Source organism: Babylonia areolata, chromosome 5 (genome assembly GCF_041734735.1).
Source record: "Babylonia areolata isolate BAREFJ2019XMU chromosome 5, ASM4173473v1, whole genome shotgun sequence".
NCBI classification, from domain to species: Eukaryota; Metazoa; Mollusca; class Gastropoda; order Neogastropoda; family Buccinidae; genus Babylonia; species Babylonia areolata.
In genome coordinates this window covers 41,559,576-41,575,694 of record NC_134880.1, presented here as the reverse complement: position 1 = coordinate 41,575,694, position 16,119 = coordinate 41,559,576, and the positions used below count along the sequence as shown (strand labels likewise).

General features: G+C 40.0%; 1 protein-coding gene across 1 annotated transcript in view; it reads left to right on the top strand.

The window, feature by feature from the left end:
* LOC143282074 (protein unc-13 homolog B-like) overlaps nt 1-16,119 on the top strand; it is a 269,862-nt gene that overhangs the window by 243,147 nt on the left and 10,596 nt on the right. Inside the window, 11 exon segments of the mRNA XM_076587535.1 lie at nt 599-684; nt 1,135-1,261; nt 1,859-1,955; nt 2,680-2,823; nt 3,525-3,602; nt 4,128-4,205; nt 5,158-5,246; nt 6,097-6,258; nt 7,918-7,972; nt 9,359-9,430; nt 12,736-12,961. Of these exon segments, the coding sequence (XP_076443650.1) occupies nt 599-684; nt 1,135-1,261; nt 1,859-1,955; nt 2,680-2,823; nt 3,525-3,602; nt 4,128-4,205; nt 5,158-5,246; nt 6,097-6,258; nt 7,918-7,972; nt 9,359-9,430; nt 12,736-12,961 (1,214 nt within the window).

The following is a 16,119-nucleotide window of genomic DNA, read 5'->3' as shown; positions in this document are numbered from 1 at the left end:
TTGGAAGCAGATGGAACTGCAGATTTTGTAAATGACATGGTAAATATGGTTTTAACTGTTCACATTTACAGATGATATGCACGGGCGTAATTTCATTGCCGCCAATGCAAGTCACATTAGAAGTACATGTATATTTTGTTTTAATGGCATCCAGTTGTAGTCTGTATATTAGACTAGTGAGCCTTCTGCTACTGTGATGTCCTTTATTTTTTTTTAAAGAAAACATATGTATGTGTATGCCAGGTATCTGTATTTGTTGATGGCAAATAACACATGGCTGTTTTGTCACTGCAGTGTGTGTGTGTTTGTGAAAGTCTGCGTATATATATATATATATATATATATATCTGTGGGGGGGGGAGGGTGCACATGCAGTTACATGCTGCAACATTGCTACACAAAGTATGCTTATTGGAGGAGGTGGTACATACATAAACATTGTATGACTGTTTGTGGTACAAATGGTATAATTTTCACTGACACTTGCCAACACAAAAAAAAGGGAGAAAAAACTGTTGTCCTTAAATAGGAACAGAATTTTGATGGAGGTTAGTTTATTCTTCTTCTCACATGACTTGACATGATGTGTGTTTGTCAGGTTCCCACAAGAACTTGTTGTGGGGCAAGTCAGTGCCTACATGATGTGGAACCAGCTGTCACAAGATCTCTGTATTGCTCTCAAAGGTGACTGTCTTTTCTTCTCTCTCTCCTCTCTCTTTCTTTTACTGTTTTCATTGTCAATGACTGTCGCCAGGCATGTGTCTGTGTCACTATATAGTAGTTCAGTGTACTGCTGTTTTTGTCATGTCCTCTCTCTCTCCTTCTCTCTCTGTCTCTGTCTCTGTCTCTCTCTCTCTCTCTCTCTAAGGACCTCATGGCCAGTGACATTAAAGTGTCAAAGCATATCTCTCTCTCTCTCCCTCTCATATCCATAATCAGGTGCTGGTAGATGTTTTGCATCATGTTTGCTGATTGTAAATGATCCCATTTTGTTTTGACTGTAAAATGCAAAGTAGTCTTGCGGGAATTCTTCTCCTCAGTGATATTATTACACAAGACTTTGTTGTCGCAGAAAGTAATTTCTGTCCATGCAGAGTTTCACCTGTAACAATCTGGGCTGTTTTGTCTGTACAGAGCATGACAGGGAGAGAATGTGCAAGAGTTCCGAGTACATGAACCTCCATTTCAAGTGCAAGTGGTTGTACTCCAAATATATCGCCGATGTGCCTCAGTACAAGGGATCTGTGCCTGAGTACCCAGCGTGAGTTCACTCTGTGGGATTCTTTATTTTGTCGGGGTTTTTTGTTGTGTTTTTATTGGTCATTTTTACTGAGAAAAAGTGGTGCACAGGTTCCACTGTTGTTACAGCTAGGATGAATATGATTTGGCTGGCTAACTGGTAGGTTGACATGGATGGTCAAGTGGCAGGTTGATTTATTTATTTCTTTATGTATGGAAGGTTTGATTGGAGCTAAATTGTTTGATCTGGTGACAACAAATTAGAAATAGATTGTAACTACAGTGATGTTTCATTCTCAGTTTTGTTTCTGTTTGCTTTTGTTATTGTCTTGATTATCTCGTTCTCATTTTCAGTTCCAAACATTTTCACACATGCAAATGACATCACATGTTCATGTACAGGTTTATAACATCAGACATGTGCATAAAATGTGTGCTCATAAGCACAAACTAATACCAGCACACACACACAGGTATGCACTCACATCATACACACACACACACACACACACACACATACACGCGCGCACACACACATATGCATATACACGCACGAGCGCTCACACGCATATACACACACACACACAGAGCCGTATACAGAAAATGGTATGCTGTGCAGGTGGTTTGAGCCATTCGTGATGCAATGGCTGAATGAGAATGATGATGTGTCCATGGAATACTTACAAGGGGCTTACGACAGAGACAAAAAAGATGGGGTGAGTTGTTACTCATAAGCTTTCACAAAAGTCATTGATTCTTTGTTGGAGAGTCGGGTTCATGTCAGCTTGCTGGTGTGTGTGTGTGTGTGTGTTAACAGCTGCCTGTGAGTGACCAGCGTATTTCATATTAGAAATGATCTTCCCCGCTTGGATTTGATTGTTAGTTTGATATGTCTGTTGAACAGTCATTATCATCAAATTTGTAATGTAGTGTTCATTGTGTTTGAAGCACAGAGTGGACTGCACTCTGTAAACCAAATTCACATTGACTCCAACAAGCACTCCTGCTAATACAGGGCAGATCAGTGAACATTGCACTGCACTGAACTGAACTGAACTGTGCTGCACCAGACTACATTGTACAACATCACGCCATAGCGAGAACAATATTCATTCACCTGTGACCCATGTTTGGTGTATTGAGAATACAAAGTGTAAAAGATTTCAATGTGTTATTCTATGCAAACTAAAACAGTGTGCTACACCTTTGTTGTCATAACATACAAGTCATTAGTGTGCTGACTAGTGACTTTATTCAAGGCAGTCATTATTCCATTTTAGAGCACAAATTTAATCATTGTTCTGTGTCATTGAAAAGAAAGTTTGGAATACTTTACTTGCAGCACACTGTGTGTCACATTGCTGCACATTTGAGTATTAACTTAAGCTTTCAGATAACATGGGTTCGAAATAAAGGAGCGTTTGATGGTGTGTGTTTCAGTTCCAAAAGAGTTCAGAGCACTACCTGTTCTCCACCTCTGTAGTGGATGTGTTCACACAACTCAACCAGTGCTTTGACGTCATCAAGAAACTGGAGTGTCCTGATCCTGAGATTGTCAAGAACTACATGAAGAGATTTGCTAAGGTACATGCATGCATTTTGTGCAAAGTCATGTGTTAGTTTATGTTATCTCTGTTTGCTTGTTTTTTGGATGTGTTATTTGTGATTACAGATTTTATTCTGAGAGGCTTAGAAAAATGTGGTTATTCATCATCTGTTGTTGTTTGTTTGTTTGTCTGTTTTTTGGGGGGAAGGGGGGGGGGTTGTTTTGTTTTTGATTTTTGGAGTGTTATTTCATTGTTTCTGCTCACAGTGAAAGAGAAAATAATGATGATTTCAATATTTGGTGATGTTTTTTATTGTCAGCTGTGCAGGTTTGTTTCTTGTTGGGTTTTTTTTGTTTTGTTTTGTTTTGGTTTTTTTGTTGGTTTTTTTTTTTGGTTGTTGTTGTTTTTATATCCATTTACATATTATCAGTTTTGAAGCACATAACTGATAGTGCAGCTGACAGTGATTTTATATAAATCACTGGTTTCTAAGATGTTATAACATGAATTCTAATCCATTCTCGTTTCAGTTAGGAACTTATTTTTTATTGATTATGAAAACTACTGACATTCATGCTGTTCTGATAAATTTCTCATTTGGTTCAAGTTTTCTTCGAAGACATATGTAAAACACACAGTTTAGCATTTTATGTCTAATATTTATTATGTGAACTAAAGATCACAGTACAAAGAAGTGTTGAACTGAATATGAACGTTGTCCTCACTTTCTGTTTGCAGACGGTGAACAAGGTGCTGATTGCGTACTCTGACATTGTTCGCAAGGACTTTGAGAAGTACACTGGCAGACAGAAAACTGTAAGTACTGTTTTATATTTGCTCTGCTGATTTTTCTTAAAAGAGCCAATTTTCTTTCTGTTTATTTTTGCAAAATAACATATTTAGGTTGATGTTTAATGTTCCCATCTTAACTTTGTATGAGTGAGTGTGTTCCTCTGTGAGAGGATCAAAATGTACATGGACCTAGTTGTGTACAGAAGCAGCATGTTTGTGGGTTTTTTTCGTGATCATCGGTGTAATGTGATGATCCTTTTGATGTTAAAACTCATGTGAAAATTAAAATATGTAACTGACAGTCTGGTATTCTGATGGTGGGACAGCATTGCAAAGCTCGCTGTGAAGTAATACTAACTTTGTGTATGGAGAAGATATGTAGACACGTTTCACTTTATGCTGTTAACTTTATATTCATCAGGGAAGTAGTACAGAGAAGACATGACATTTTGTTTAGTTCCCAGTTTGATAGTTGAAACCTATGCCATAATTGTGTAGCATCTTGGTTTTAAGGTGGTGCCTGCTTCATACTGTGTGTGGCTGTTTCAGGCCTGCATCCTGATGAACAACATTCAGCAGCTGAGGGTGCAGTTGGAAAAAGTGTTTGAGTCCATGGGAGGAGAGAAGGTGAAGTCAGCTCTGTTTGATTTAAGAGTCCTTTTGTTCAGATTCACTGTGTGTTGGTCATTTATGCACAGCATTGTGTTGTATCTAGTTTGTGCAACATAGAATGCTAAACATCTGTTGGGTATTGGGAAAGCCCACACTTCCACTTCCCCACTAAAGAATAAATTTCCTATTGCTTTCAGTCAGTCCTTTAGTCTGATCAGTCCTCCAGCACTTTTGTTTTCTGCTTCAAGAATTCACCTTTAGTATCTTCACACTGATCCTCAGTTTCTGCATAGGGTTGTGCTTCAGATGAAAATGAAAAAGAAGCAAAAGCATTGTATTCGGAATGACCAGGCACAAGTGATGCTGTATACTTTTTGTCTAATAATTATGATAGTGAGTGACCAGACAGCAGAGACTGAAGAGTTTTGTGGGTACTAGCAATACTTGACTCCCCTCTGTAGTTATACAAAGGATTTGCACCTTTTGATGTTTACTCCATGGTGATTGAACAGTTAACTCTCTCCATACGAACAGCGAAAGAGACGACGTTAACAGCGTTTCACCCCAATTACCACCATCAAAGTATTGCAAGCGGGAGGCTCTTATACTGAAGAGGTGAATGTTGACAAAGAATATCAAAATTCTGACGTCTGAAGCTAAAGGTTGGGTCATTGAGACACCCACTGGACATCCGAGGGGTCTGTGTAGAAGAGAAGAGAGGACTGGCCGTACTGAGTGAGTTAAATCCTGGAACAGTAGTCTCTTTCTCTGTGGGGAATGCAGTGCTTTGAAAAAGACGTTTTTTATATACAAGAAAATCAGTTGAATGAAAAAAAAAGTATTTAATTTTTCTTTGGCATGTAGATGTAAGAGCATATTGGAGTATATTTATGTGTGATATAATTAGAAATGAACAATGATATTTTGAACCTGTTCCTTTTTGCTGATGCATGTCTGTGCCTTACAGCTGGACACTGATGCAGCCAACATACTGAATGAACTTCAGCAGAAACTGAATGGTGTTCTGGATGAACTTAGCACCATTTTTGCAAAGAGGTAACTTACTCGTTTTGCATTTTTCCAGTCGCCTTGCTTTTCCTGTCTTTCAGCTAGCATCAAAGTATTCTCTTCAACAGAGGTAAACAATCCCCTTCTGGAGTAGGGAGGATACAAAATACAAAAATACTTTACTTCTACAGGTAAATTTGGTGACTTGTGGGATTAACTGAAATGGATTGTGTGTGTAGGGGTGGGGGGAAGAGGATTTGTTTTGATTTCTTCATCATCAGATCAATCAGTAAAGCAAAAAAAAATGTCCCTGATTCTATTTCCATTCATTCCCTGCTCTGATGGTGACGTTTGTTTTGACCCACCTCCACTTTCGTGCTTGGGGTGAGGCCTGTCAAAAGTCTTTGGTATCGGCAGATCCATGGGGGACTGTTGTTGGAGGGATGTGGTGGCCACTCTGTGGGGGACACTCACTCCATCTGGCTCTTCCACTTATGGTTGTTGTCGTCAGTAAGGGGATTGATAGGTGGTGTTCTGCATACTATGTTAGATTAGAACAGGCTCTACTGAACATCACCAAAGTTACTCGGCAGCATTGCAGGGTCTCCTCTGATGTGTCGCCTCCTGTGGTCTAACTTCGATAATTCCCTGTGTACTATCAGACAAACGCAGGTGTGGCTGTATATGGGGAACTTGCTGTTTGGTTGAGTGACATTTGTCCTGTGTGTGTGTCACTGTGTGTGTGTGTCACTGTTTGTGTTTGTGTGTGTCACTGTGTGTGTGTGCATGTCACTGTGTGTGTGTGTGTGTGTCACTGTGTGTGTGTGCATGTCACTGTGTGTGTGTGTGTGTGTCACTGTGTGTGTGTGTCACTGTGTATGTGTGTGTGTGTGTGTAGCCTGGAGCCTCAGATCCAGCAGAGCATGCAGGAGCTGGGTCACCTGCTGTCCAAGGTGAAGGGTGCAGGGCAGGTGTCCCTGTCCCAGCCCAGTCAGCGCTCCAACATCCAGCAGGAGTCTGACATGGTCCTCAGGCCTCTCATGGACCTCCTCGATGGCAGGTAATGTGGGGGGGCAGGATATCTTCACCTAGCATTTTCTGTGTGTGGGAAGGGCTTGTGTGGGGAGGGTGTGGTGGCTTTGTCACAGATTGTCATCACCACAGCAGCTGACCTACAGTTATCTGTGTGGGGGAAGTGCTTGTGTGGGGAGGCTGTGGTGGCTTTGTCACAGATTGTCATCACCACAGCAGCTGACCTACAGTTATCTGTGTGGGGGAAGTGCTTGTGTGGGGAGGGTGTGGTGGCTTTGTCACAGATTGTCATCACCACAGCAGCTGACCTACAGTTATCTGTGTGTGGGAAGGGCTTGTGTGGGGAGGGTGTGGTGGCTTTGTCACAGATTGTCATCACCACAGCAGCTGACCTACAGTTATCTGTGTGGGGGAAGTGCTTGTGTGGGGAGGCTGTGGTGGTCTTGCACAGATTGTCAGCACCAGTTATTACTGGTTGTGTCATTACATATAAAGCATTTTTTTTCTTAAGGGGCTATACTGTGGGTTCAGAAATATCTTTGGCAGCAGGGCTTTAGTTCTCTGTGAGTTTTGGAGGGGTTGAGGGTGTGGTGGTTTCGTTACAGAATGTTGACACTTCTGTTTCTAATGATTGTGTGATTACATACAACTGTTTCTTTGGGGTTACCATGGGATTGATCTTTTAGTTCATGGCACTTTTAGTTGGATGATGATGTTGGTTTTTTATTCGGGTGGGCGGAGGGGGGTGGGAGGTGAGGGGAGGGTGGGTATGGAGGAGCTTTATGTGAGGTGGCTCAGATAGAGTTTGTTGGGTAGGGGCTGGTGCAGTGATAGAAATTAGGTAGAGGAGGGTTTCTGCGTATGTGCTGGTTCTTATTGATTTTGGAAGGTGATATCTCTTATCACATGATTAAAATAAATATATATATATTGTATATATTTGTGCATGCCTGCACTCAGAAAAATTTATACGGATCTCATTATCCTGGACTCTAATATTGCCATGTGATCACTGCATGACAAAAAACAATGGAACAGCTATATGCATGGGGAGTATTTACAACAGTTGCTAACCGCATGACCACAACAGTTAATCTGATGTATACATGCATGTGTAGTGAAAAATTAAAAAGCTGTTCAAAAAGATCTGAACTAGTGAGAAAAAGAAACAGTTGAACAGATTGCAAAGAAACAAAATCCCCAAGAAGTTTCTTGAAGGATCAGCGTATACAATTCTCATCATCTGCCAGTGGCATTCATTTTCAAATGTTGATCTGTATGGCAGGGAATGAAGGCATTTGAAAAGAAAGATTTCTGTATCAGTTCTGGCTAAAACAGCCCCTCAACAAAGTGTTGAAGGAGGGAGACAGAAAAAAAACAATGGACTGACAGGACTGCAGAATGGATGGTGAAACCATATGCACAGACACACAGCTGACAGACCTGGAGCAATTTGGTGAACAGCTTTTTCAGTGCTGTGCCCCAATTACTCTTCACAAAGTTAAGGGCAAAGAAGAAGAAAATCCCTCTCCACATGTTGAGATGGTTGCCCTGGTTTTTGCCTGCTTGCATGTTTCATTTTGTACATATCCTGTTGTTTAACATGCTTGTAAAAAAAAAAAAAAAAAAAAAAAAAAGAGTACCTGAGACTAACCTCTGCCTGCATGATGCTTTATTCTCCCTGCAGCCTGTCCATGTTTGCCCAAGTGTGTGAAAAGACCGTCCTGAAACGTCTGCTCAAGGTAGGAGGCCTTCAGTGGGAAGAAGGGTGGGGTGGGGTTGGAAACAGGAAACCATGAGGTTTTGTGGATTGAATGACTTGCATCCCCCCATCCTCACTATGCTAAGGAATGCATTTTTCTCTTCAGTCCCCAAAAAATGAACTGGCACCTAACTTGCACTTTCTGTGGTGAAGAAAGTCAAACTCTTTTTTTCATTACCGTAAAGTTCAGTCTATTGAGTGCACTGGTATATAAGCCGCACCCACTAACTTTTGGAAAAAATGTAACTTCATACATACATAAGCCGCACTGGCTTATAAGCCGCACTTATTTCCGGTACCGGAACACATAGTGATACTGCAGAAAAGCTGTTAACACAAGAAAAGCAAGCAAAAATACTGCTAGTGCCACAAAAAAATAATAAATAAACACAATGAAAATAAGATCCATAATTTAGGAATAGTCACATTTATTAAATGTCATCCTGCTCACTGAATCCACTGAAATCTTTGTCTTCATTGTCCAAGTTGAAGAGAACCAGCACAGCTTCCGCCACCATCTTGTCACTGACTTCAGCCTCACTTTCACTTCATGAACATGAACACAAAGTAGAGGTCGCTGCTGGTTCACTGCTTGCACTGTCGTCTGCTAGGTCGACCATCTTCAATTTGAAGGCTGTATCATAGGCATTACGTCGCGTTTTCGGCATGATGAGGGTGTACGCTTGAGCAGAGTAGAACTGAATGCTGATCTGAAGGCTTTAATGTGTGGGAATTTGATGTATAAAATGTGAACAATTAGCACATTATCCTGAAGCTCATCCAAAAATTCATGGACAGAAATCATGATTTTGGTGAGTTGAAGGGCAGCTAAGAATAGACGAGAATATGACACTCCCGGGATCGTTGAAGTCCTCAAATAAGCCGCATCATTGTATAAGCCGCAGAGGTTGAAGCTGGGGTAAAAGGTCGCGGCTTATAGACCGAACTTTACGGTACATACATTTATATTTCTTTCAAATCAGTGATGATAAGATGTACATGTGCATCATATATAAAACCTAGAGCATATCTGACATTTGTTAATAAACTGTATACCTTGATCCTGTTTGCACAGATATATGTGATATTAGTGTACATATTAGTATCCATGTAAATTTCTAGAATGTATGTTTTGAAGATTTTTGTGATAAGACAAGAAGGAAAGAAGGGTGAAACTGTATATCCAAATGTGTGTGCTAGTGTATCGGGAATATGAAAATGAAGGGGTCTTGAATGTTCTATTTACATTTTGTTATGTGTCCTCTGTATATGTAGGGTATTGTGTCATATTCAATTTTGATTATGTTCACTTGTTTCTACCACTTATGGATCATTTCTAAGCGCAATTGTCTTGTTTTTCCCTCAGGAATTATGGAAGATTGTTATGCATACCATGGAGAAAACAGTGGTCCTGCCTCCATTGTCTGATCCAAGACAGGTAAGAGCAGATTATCAGCCTCTAACTGCTTTAGTCCCATACTTTGATGTCTGGGTGATAAGTAACAACATATCCAGGTGTAAATGAACAGATTTCTTAATTGACTGTGCTGTAAGAATGCCAACCACAAAGCACAAACTTTTGAAATGTGCAGAGCAAGAAAACTGATTTGGTTTTTGGTTAACAGGAAATTTTCAGGGTGTCTACATTGTTGTACAGCACGGTATATTTTAATATGTATATTGAAATCAAGGTTTAGACTCACTCGCACTTTTGGCTCATTTCTGTTGGGTTTCTTCAGCATCAAATAGAATTTCTTGCAAAAATATCACAAAACTATTCAATGTTAGCATTCTGTAGATACGTTCCAGGCATTATGATTGTAAATATTGTTCAAGAAATGGTTGTTAACATTTCTATTTTATTTCATACTATACTCTCTCTCTCTCTCTCTCTCTCTCTCTCTCTCTCTATCTATCTATCTCTCTCTCTCTCTCCTCCCCTCCCTCTGTCTCTCATATTAGATCCTCTGTCTGAACTTCATCTGGTGCCTTTCAACAGTTGTTGCCCCTCCCTGGCAATGCCCAGGCAAAAATTGAAGACATGTCACGCATATTGCTCAACCACGTCAGTCAAATGCCTGTCAACATGCCAATGAAACAAGTCAAGAGCATTCAGGCCACCTTCCTGGTATCTGAATTTGGCTGCTGGTTTTTTCAGTGTTGTCACCTCAGAGTTATTTTACTAAATTCGAGTCACTGTGTTCTTTTCTGAGTTCAGGCAAAATTTTCCATTGTTTTTGTTGTGAAGTGCTCAGATACATGGCACCGTTACTGGAATGCCATGGGTTTCATTGTAAAGCCTTTGATGTTTGATAGCTTGCCACTTAAGTAAATGTTGTTCACCTACTTACATCTTCTCCAACTTACAAGTTTTGTCTATGTAGCCCATGTTGTCACTCTGTGATTAAAACAGATTTTTTTTTGTTGTTGACTTTGTTCAATATGAATTATTATTTTTGTTCCTGAAGTGTCACTTGGAGACTTTTTTTTTTTAATTGATTTCATAGTTCCTCAGAGATTGCAGTTTCATCTCAGTGTCAAGTGTTTTTGTGATTTGATTTTTTTCCCCTTTGATTTCTTCATTTAATCTTCTTCTCTTTTTTTCAGTTATCTTGTGTCATTTCTTTGGCTGAAATTGTATGTCTGTCTGCCTGTCTTCCATCTCATCTGCCTAGATTAGTGAAGTTCTGTTCAGATTTACTTATGTCTGTGTTGTCACTGCTTCATTCCACATCTGCTGTGTCTTTGTGTTCCTTTTTTTTTTTTATCTCTCTGTTGTTACGGTGTATTGTATACAGGTGAAAAATCATCATGATGACAGTCCATAGTCTTGTATACCCAGTTGTGTACTGCCACTTGTCTTTTATTGCCCTTTTCTTGAACACACACACACACACACACACACACACACACATATATATATATATATATATATATATATATATGAGAGAGAGATTCAGGCTGATATCCAATATAGCATGACAGTAATCACACAAAAGAAACATTTCTGCTTTTAGCATATGTCAAAGTCAAATCAAAGCAAAATTTTACAAGAGAGGCAAGGCCTTCAAGACTCACTTGTGTTGTGCATTTTATCCAGTAAGGCTAACAATGAGATGGAAAAAAAAGAAATAAAAAAAAAATGGTTCAAAATGTGTTCTGTATTAATTTTTATTAAGATTGGGAGGGGGGAGTGCGGAAACAACAAAAATATCTGTGGTAAAGGAGAAGTTGCCATCGCCTCAGGTACACTGCAACATGTAGCCGTTTTCTCCAGTTCTTCACAAACAAGTGTGGCTTACCAAAACTAAGAGGCTGGTGCCGTTGATTCGGTTTTTCTTTTATATTCATTCTGATTAATTCCGTATCCGCTTTAAAATATTCATATGAAGTAAACATGTCAATGGTGTAGTTAGTGTCATTGTATGTGTTCTGTCCAGAATCTGAATTTCTTTTTTTTAATTGAGAACTTAACTGATTCTCATGTATGAAGGTATAAGAGTTGGGCTGAATATTTCAGCTCTCTTGTAAAGTTATCTTTGTCTCTCTCTATCTTACTGTTGTTTTTATTGTTGTGATATTGTGATTTTTGTTGTGGAGGAGTCAGTGTTGAAGATATGAATGTTGGCAATCAGTGTTTTCTTGTGGCATGGCAGACATGTTGATTTTTTTATATGATTGATTACTGCAGTGTCTGTTGCATACATGGTGCAGAGACCTTTGGCATTGTGAATGTTTATGTTAAAAATATTATTTCTTTGATACAGATTGAATCAAGGAGGCTAAAAAAAATGTCAAAAAAGTATATCCAGATTTTGAGTATTCGTTTACTTTAAAGAAAAAGTATAGACAGTGTCATCGTTGCAGTCAGTGGTCAGTGCTCCTGATTAACAGTGTGATTTAAATTGTGAAGCATGCCAGACCTAAGTAGACAACAAATATATCAGACAACATTACTACTCTTCTCATTAGATATGAAGGGCTGAAGAGAAACACACATTTGAATGGATTAAAAATGAAATATGATCAAAAGAAGAAATTATAATTTTGTTTTGTTTTATTTCATTGCTTAGAAATCCAAGACGCGTATTATTCAAATGAAATGTCAATGTGAAGAATTCAGAAAGGAAAGACTGGAACAGTTAGAATTCCTTTTCTTGTTTTTTTAATGATACATGTATGTCAGTGAGGACATCACATATAGATGTGGAGTGTTGGAAAGAATGGACAATGTAGGGTGTGTGTGTTCCCATCAGAACATGTTGAAGGAAAATAAGTGTTTCAGTGAAGACATTGTGTTTAAATGTGGACCCGGTATCAAAAAAGGGAAAGGATAAACCATGAGGGTGGATGTGTGTGTGTGTGTCCCTCAGGACATGTTGAAGGAAGTGTGTCAATGGAGAATGTGGACTAGGTATCAAAGAAGGGACGGGTGCGTGTGTGTGTGTGACTATCAGGGCATGTTGAAGGAAGTTTGTCAATGAAGACATTGTGTATAAATGTGGACCAGGTATCAAAAAAGGGACAGGATAAACCATGGTGTGTGTATGTCCATCAAGACGTGTTGAAGGAAGTGTGTCAATGAAAACATTGTATTTTAATGTGGACCAGGTACAGGATTAACCATGGTGTGTGTATGTCCATCAGGACAAGCTGAAGGAAGTGTGTCAATAAAGACAAATGTGGACCAGGTATCAAGGACAGGACAGGATTAATCATGGTGTGTGTGTGTGTCCCTCACAGGACATGTCAAAGGAGGCAGAGAAGAACCTGAGCCCCAAGCAGTGTGCAGTGCTGGACATGGCCCTGGACACCATCAAGCAGTACTTCCACGCCGATGGGCGCGGCCTGAAGAAGACCTTCCTGGACAAGAGCGCCGAACTCCAGTCCCTGCGCTACGCCCTATCCCTGTACACCCAGACCACAGACACCCTCATCAAGACCTTTGTAAGCACCCAGACGTCCCAAGGTAAGGAAGGTGAGCACTGCGCTCGTCGGCACTTGCGCTTCTTGTCTTTGGGAGTTTTGGCTCATTGTCTGCTTGATGGTGTGGATGTACCCACACTACCCTCTGTCTGCTCCATGGGGGTGGACGTACCCACACTCCCTATCTTGTGCCTGAACAGCTCTGGCTTCTCTTCACCTCTTCTGCACAGTACCGTGTGCATTGGGATGTATCGGTTTGTGTATCATGTAGCCTCATTTACTGGGAAGATTGTTGAAATAATGGGTGATGGTTTCTGATATTGATCTTGATATCATGTAGCTTATATTTCAACCATTCTTTAATGACCATTTCAGGGCATTAAGATACAAAGGGTGGAGGGGGGTACAAGTGTGAGATACAAAGGAAGAAGCTTGTTAAAGTGCATCAGTACTGTATTGAGATAAGACAACATGATGAAATTAAAACAAACTCAGCCATAGCCAGCTTTGTGAAAGGCAGAATTGTTTTCAAATATGCATTTACTGGATTTTGTCAAACAAAATCACGTCTGAACCAGCCGCCATCGCGAAGTGGTTAGCGTTGCGGACTGACAGCTGAGAAGACATGGGTTCAAATCACAGCGGAGGTGGGTTTTTCAGCCCGTGGCTGGCTCCTACCCAGAGTTGAGTGTGCTATGGGCTTAAATGGGGAGACTGGGACCACACAGTCAAGTGTCATCCACTTCACGCATATGTCATTGGGTGTGTTGCTCTAATTACCTGACCAGCACTGCAAGTGTCTGTATCTCTCGGGCCTGGTTAACGCCAGATATCATTATGACAGGAAGCATAGAGTACAGCCTTGTCACGCAGTCCCAAACCAAAATGTACCTCCATAGCAACATCGTCATCGTCATCATCCTCCTTCATCATCATCAATATAAACTAAACAGTCTCGAAGTCTGTGGCCTTTCATGCCCTGCTGTCATGGTGACCTCTGTTTCGATACCCCTCCACTTCCGTGCTTGGGGTGAGTCCTGTCAGTATCTTCAGTGTCAGCAGATTCATGGGGGCTGTTGTTTGGGGGATGTGGTGGCGGTCTCCACTCTGGGAGGGACGCTCACTCAGTCTGGCTCCGCGACTAAGCCATTATTGTCATTAGTAGGGGACTTAGTAAGTGGTGTCCTAAGTACGTTAAATCAGAACAGGCACCACTGAACACCACCAAAGTGACTCGGCAGCAGTGCAGGGTCTCCTCTGGTGTGTGGCCTCCTGGCGACCTATCAACGATGGTTCCCTGTGGACTGCCGACACTGAAACTGTAACAAACCCGGGTGTGGCTGTATATGGGGGAATCTAAATGAGCGGTTTGGGAGTAATGCCACTGAAATGGTACAGATGATGGGGCAGCAAAAAAAGAAAAAGAAAATTAAAAAATCACATGTATGGATGTTTAAATTTTTGTTCATGTAGATGTAAGCCCCCTTACCTGGATTTTCTTATCATTGTGTCAAATGCTGAAGGTATTTTTGTTGAATTTTGAAAATTTACGTGAACAACAGTCTGTTGACAGAATTAAAGAGGCAAAAACATTTTATTAAGTTATAAATATGTTCCTGAAAAATTGTTAGAATTTTATGGATTGACATACATTTTAAAGTTAAATATACCCACCAACTACATGATCAATCATACCACATACACAGATATACCAAAGGAACCTGTTGGAAGAATCTGCATTGGATTGACCTAACTAGGTGTCATTCCTTTGGCATGTCCTTCAAATCGATAGCATTCTATTGGCGAGTCACTAATGTGGACAGCATTCTTTTAGCATATCACTCAAATGAATAGCATTCCTTGGGCATGCCATCAATTAATAGCATTCTTTGAGCATGTCACTCAAACAAATAGCATTCTTGTGACATGTCACTCAGATGAATTGCATCCCTTTTGCATGTCACTCATGTAGATTGCATTCCTTTAGCATGTAGCTCAACTAGATAGCATTCTTGGTTATATGTCAAATGCAGGAATGGTTTAAATGTGTGTTGTTTAAAGAGATGCCCGTTCACCAGAAAAACAAAATTCCCTTACACCTGATTGAGTAAGCAATACATGGAAAGAATGTTCACATTTTCAGGCCACATCAGAAATGCCATGAAATCATTAAAAAATAAATGAGAAAAAAGTTAGTTTTATGTGTTGAATGGATGAGTAGTGCAGTGTAGTTAAGTTCACTTACAGCAGATGAATGTGTGTATTGTTGGTTGTCAAGCACATCAATTTACCTATGTCTTTTTTCTGGACCCTGCACAGATTTCTGTTGTCTGATAACTGTTGATCGTAATGCAATAGGGTGGGAATGATGGGTAGAAGATGAGGGTAGGGTAGAAGGGTAGGATTGCAGGCATAGGACAGGTTCACACTCCACTCTCTCCTCATACCACAAGCAGGGTCTTTTGGCATGAGTATTGAGGTGTTTATTAACCCTAACTAAAGCAGCACACACAATAGTGAATTAACTGATTAAAGCACAATTGAAAGACTGTATTGCAGCATGTAGAATGTTTATATGTATAACGGTATATATTGGAGTGTTCTGGGAAAATAGACAAATGCAATATCATTTATATCATAATACAAACAAGGCATTTTACATCATAACAACCTCTTTGTATAAGGGAAATTAAATTCATTACGAACGTGAGAGTGTTGGTTTCAGATTGATAGTTTGTTAATAGTCATTTTGAAAAAAATGTAATAGGCATTGTAATAAGTGTTAGTGCACATCCTCAGCACTGCACACAGTATGGATGCATTATTGTAACACAGTCAGCTAGACTGTCTTCCACTTTCAAAAGAATCTGGACAGTTAAATGCTTCCATTCTCTTTACTAAGTTGTAATGTGAGACAAAAGTCTGCAATACAAAGGTGCTTATCATAAATGCATGGATACATTTTTATTTTGCATATGGATGAAAGCCTTTTTTGTGCATGTATTCATGAGAGTGCAGACAACTTTTTTGATTGGTGGTGGGGAGTGGACTGCTGAGCGAATGCCTGTGCATGAGGCTTTATTTTGATTGAAGAGATGTAATCAGATATACAGAGCAGGAAAACTGTTCAGCTCAGTGGGTTTACACATATTTCTCCATGTGAATAAATGACACCAACAGGCACGATCCAAAGCCAAGTCT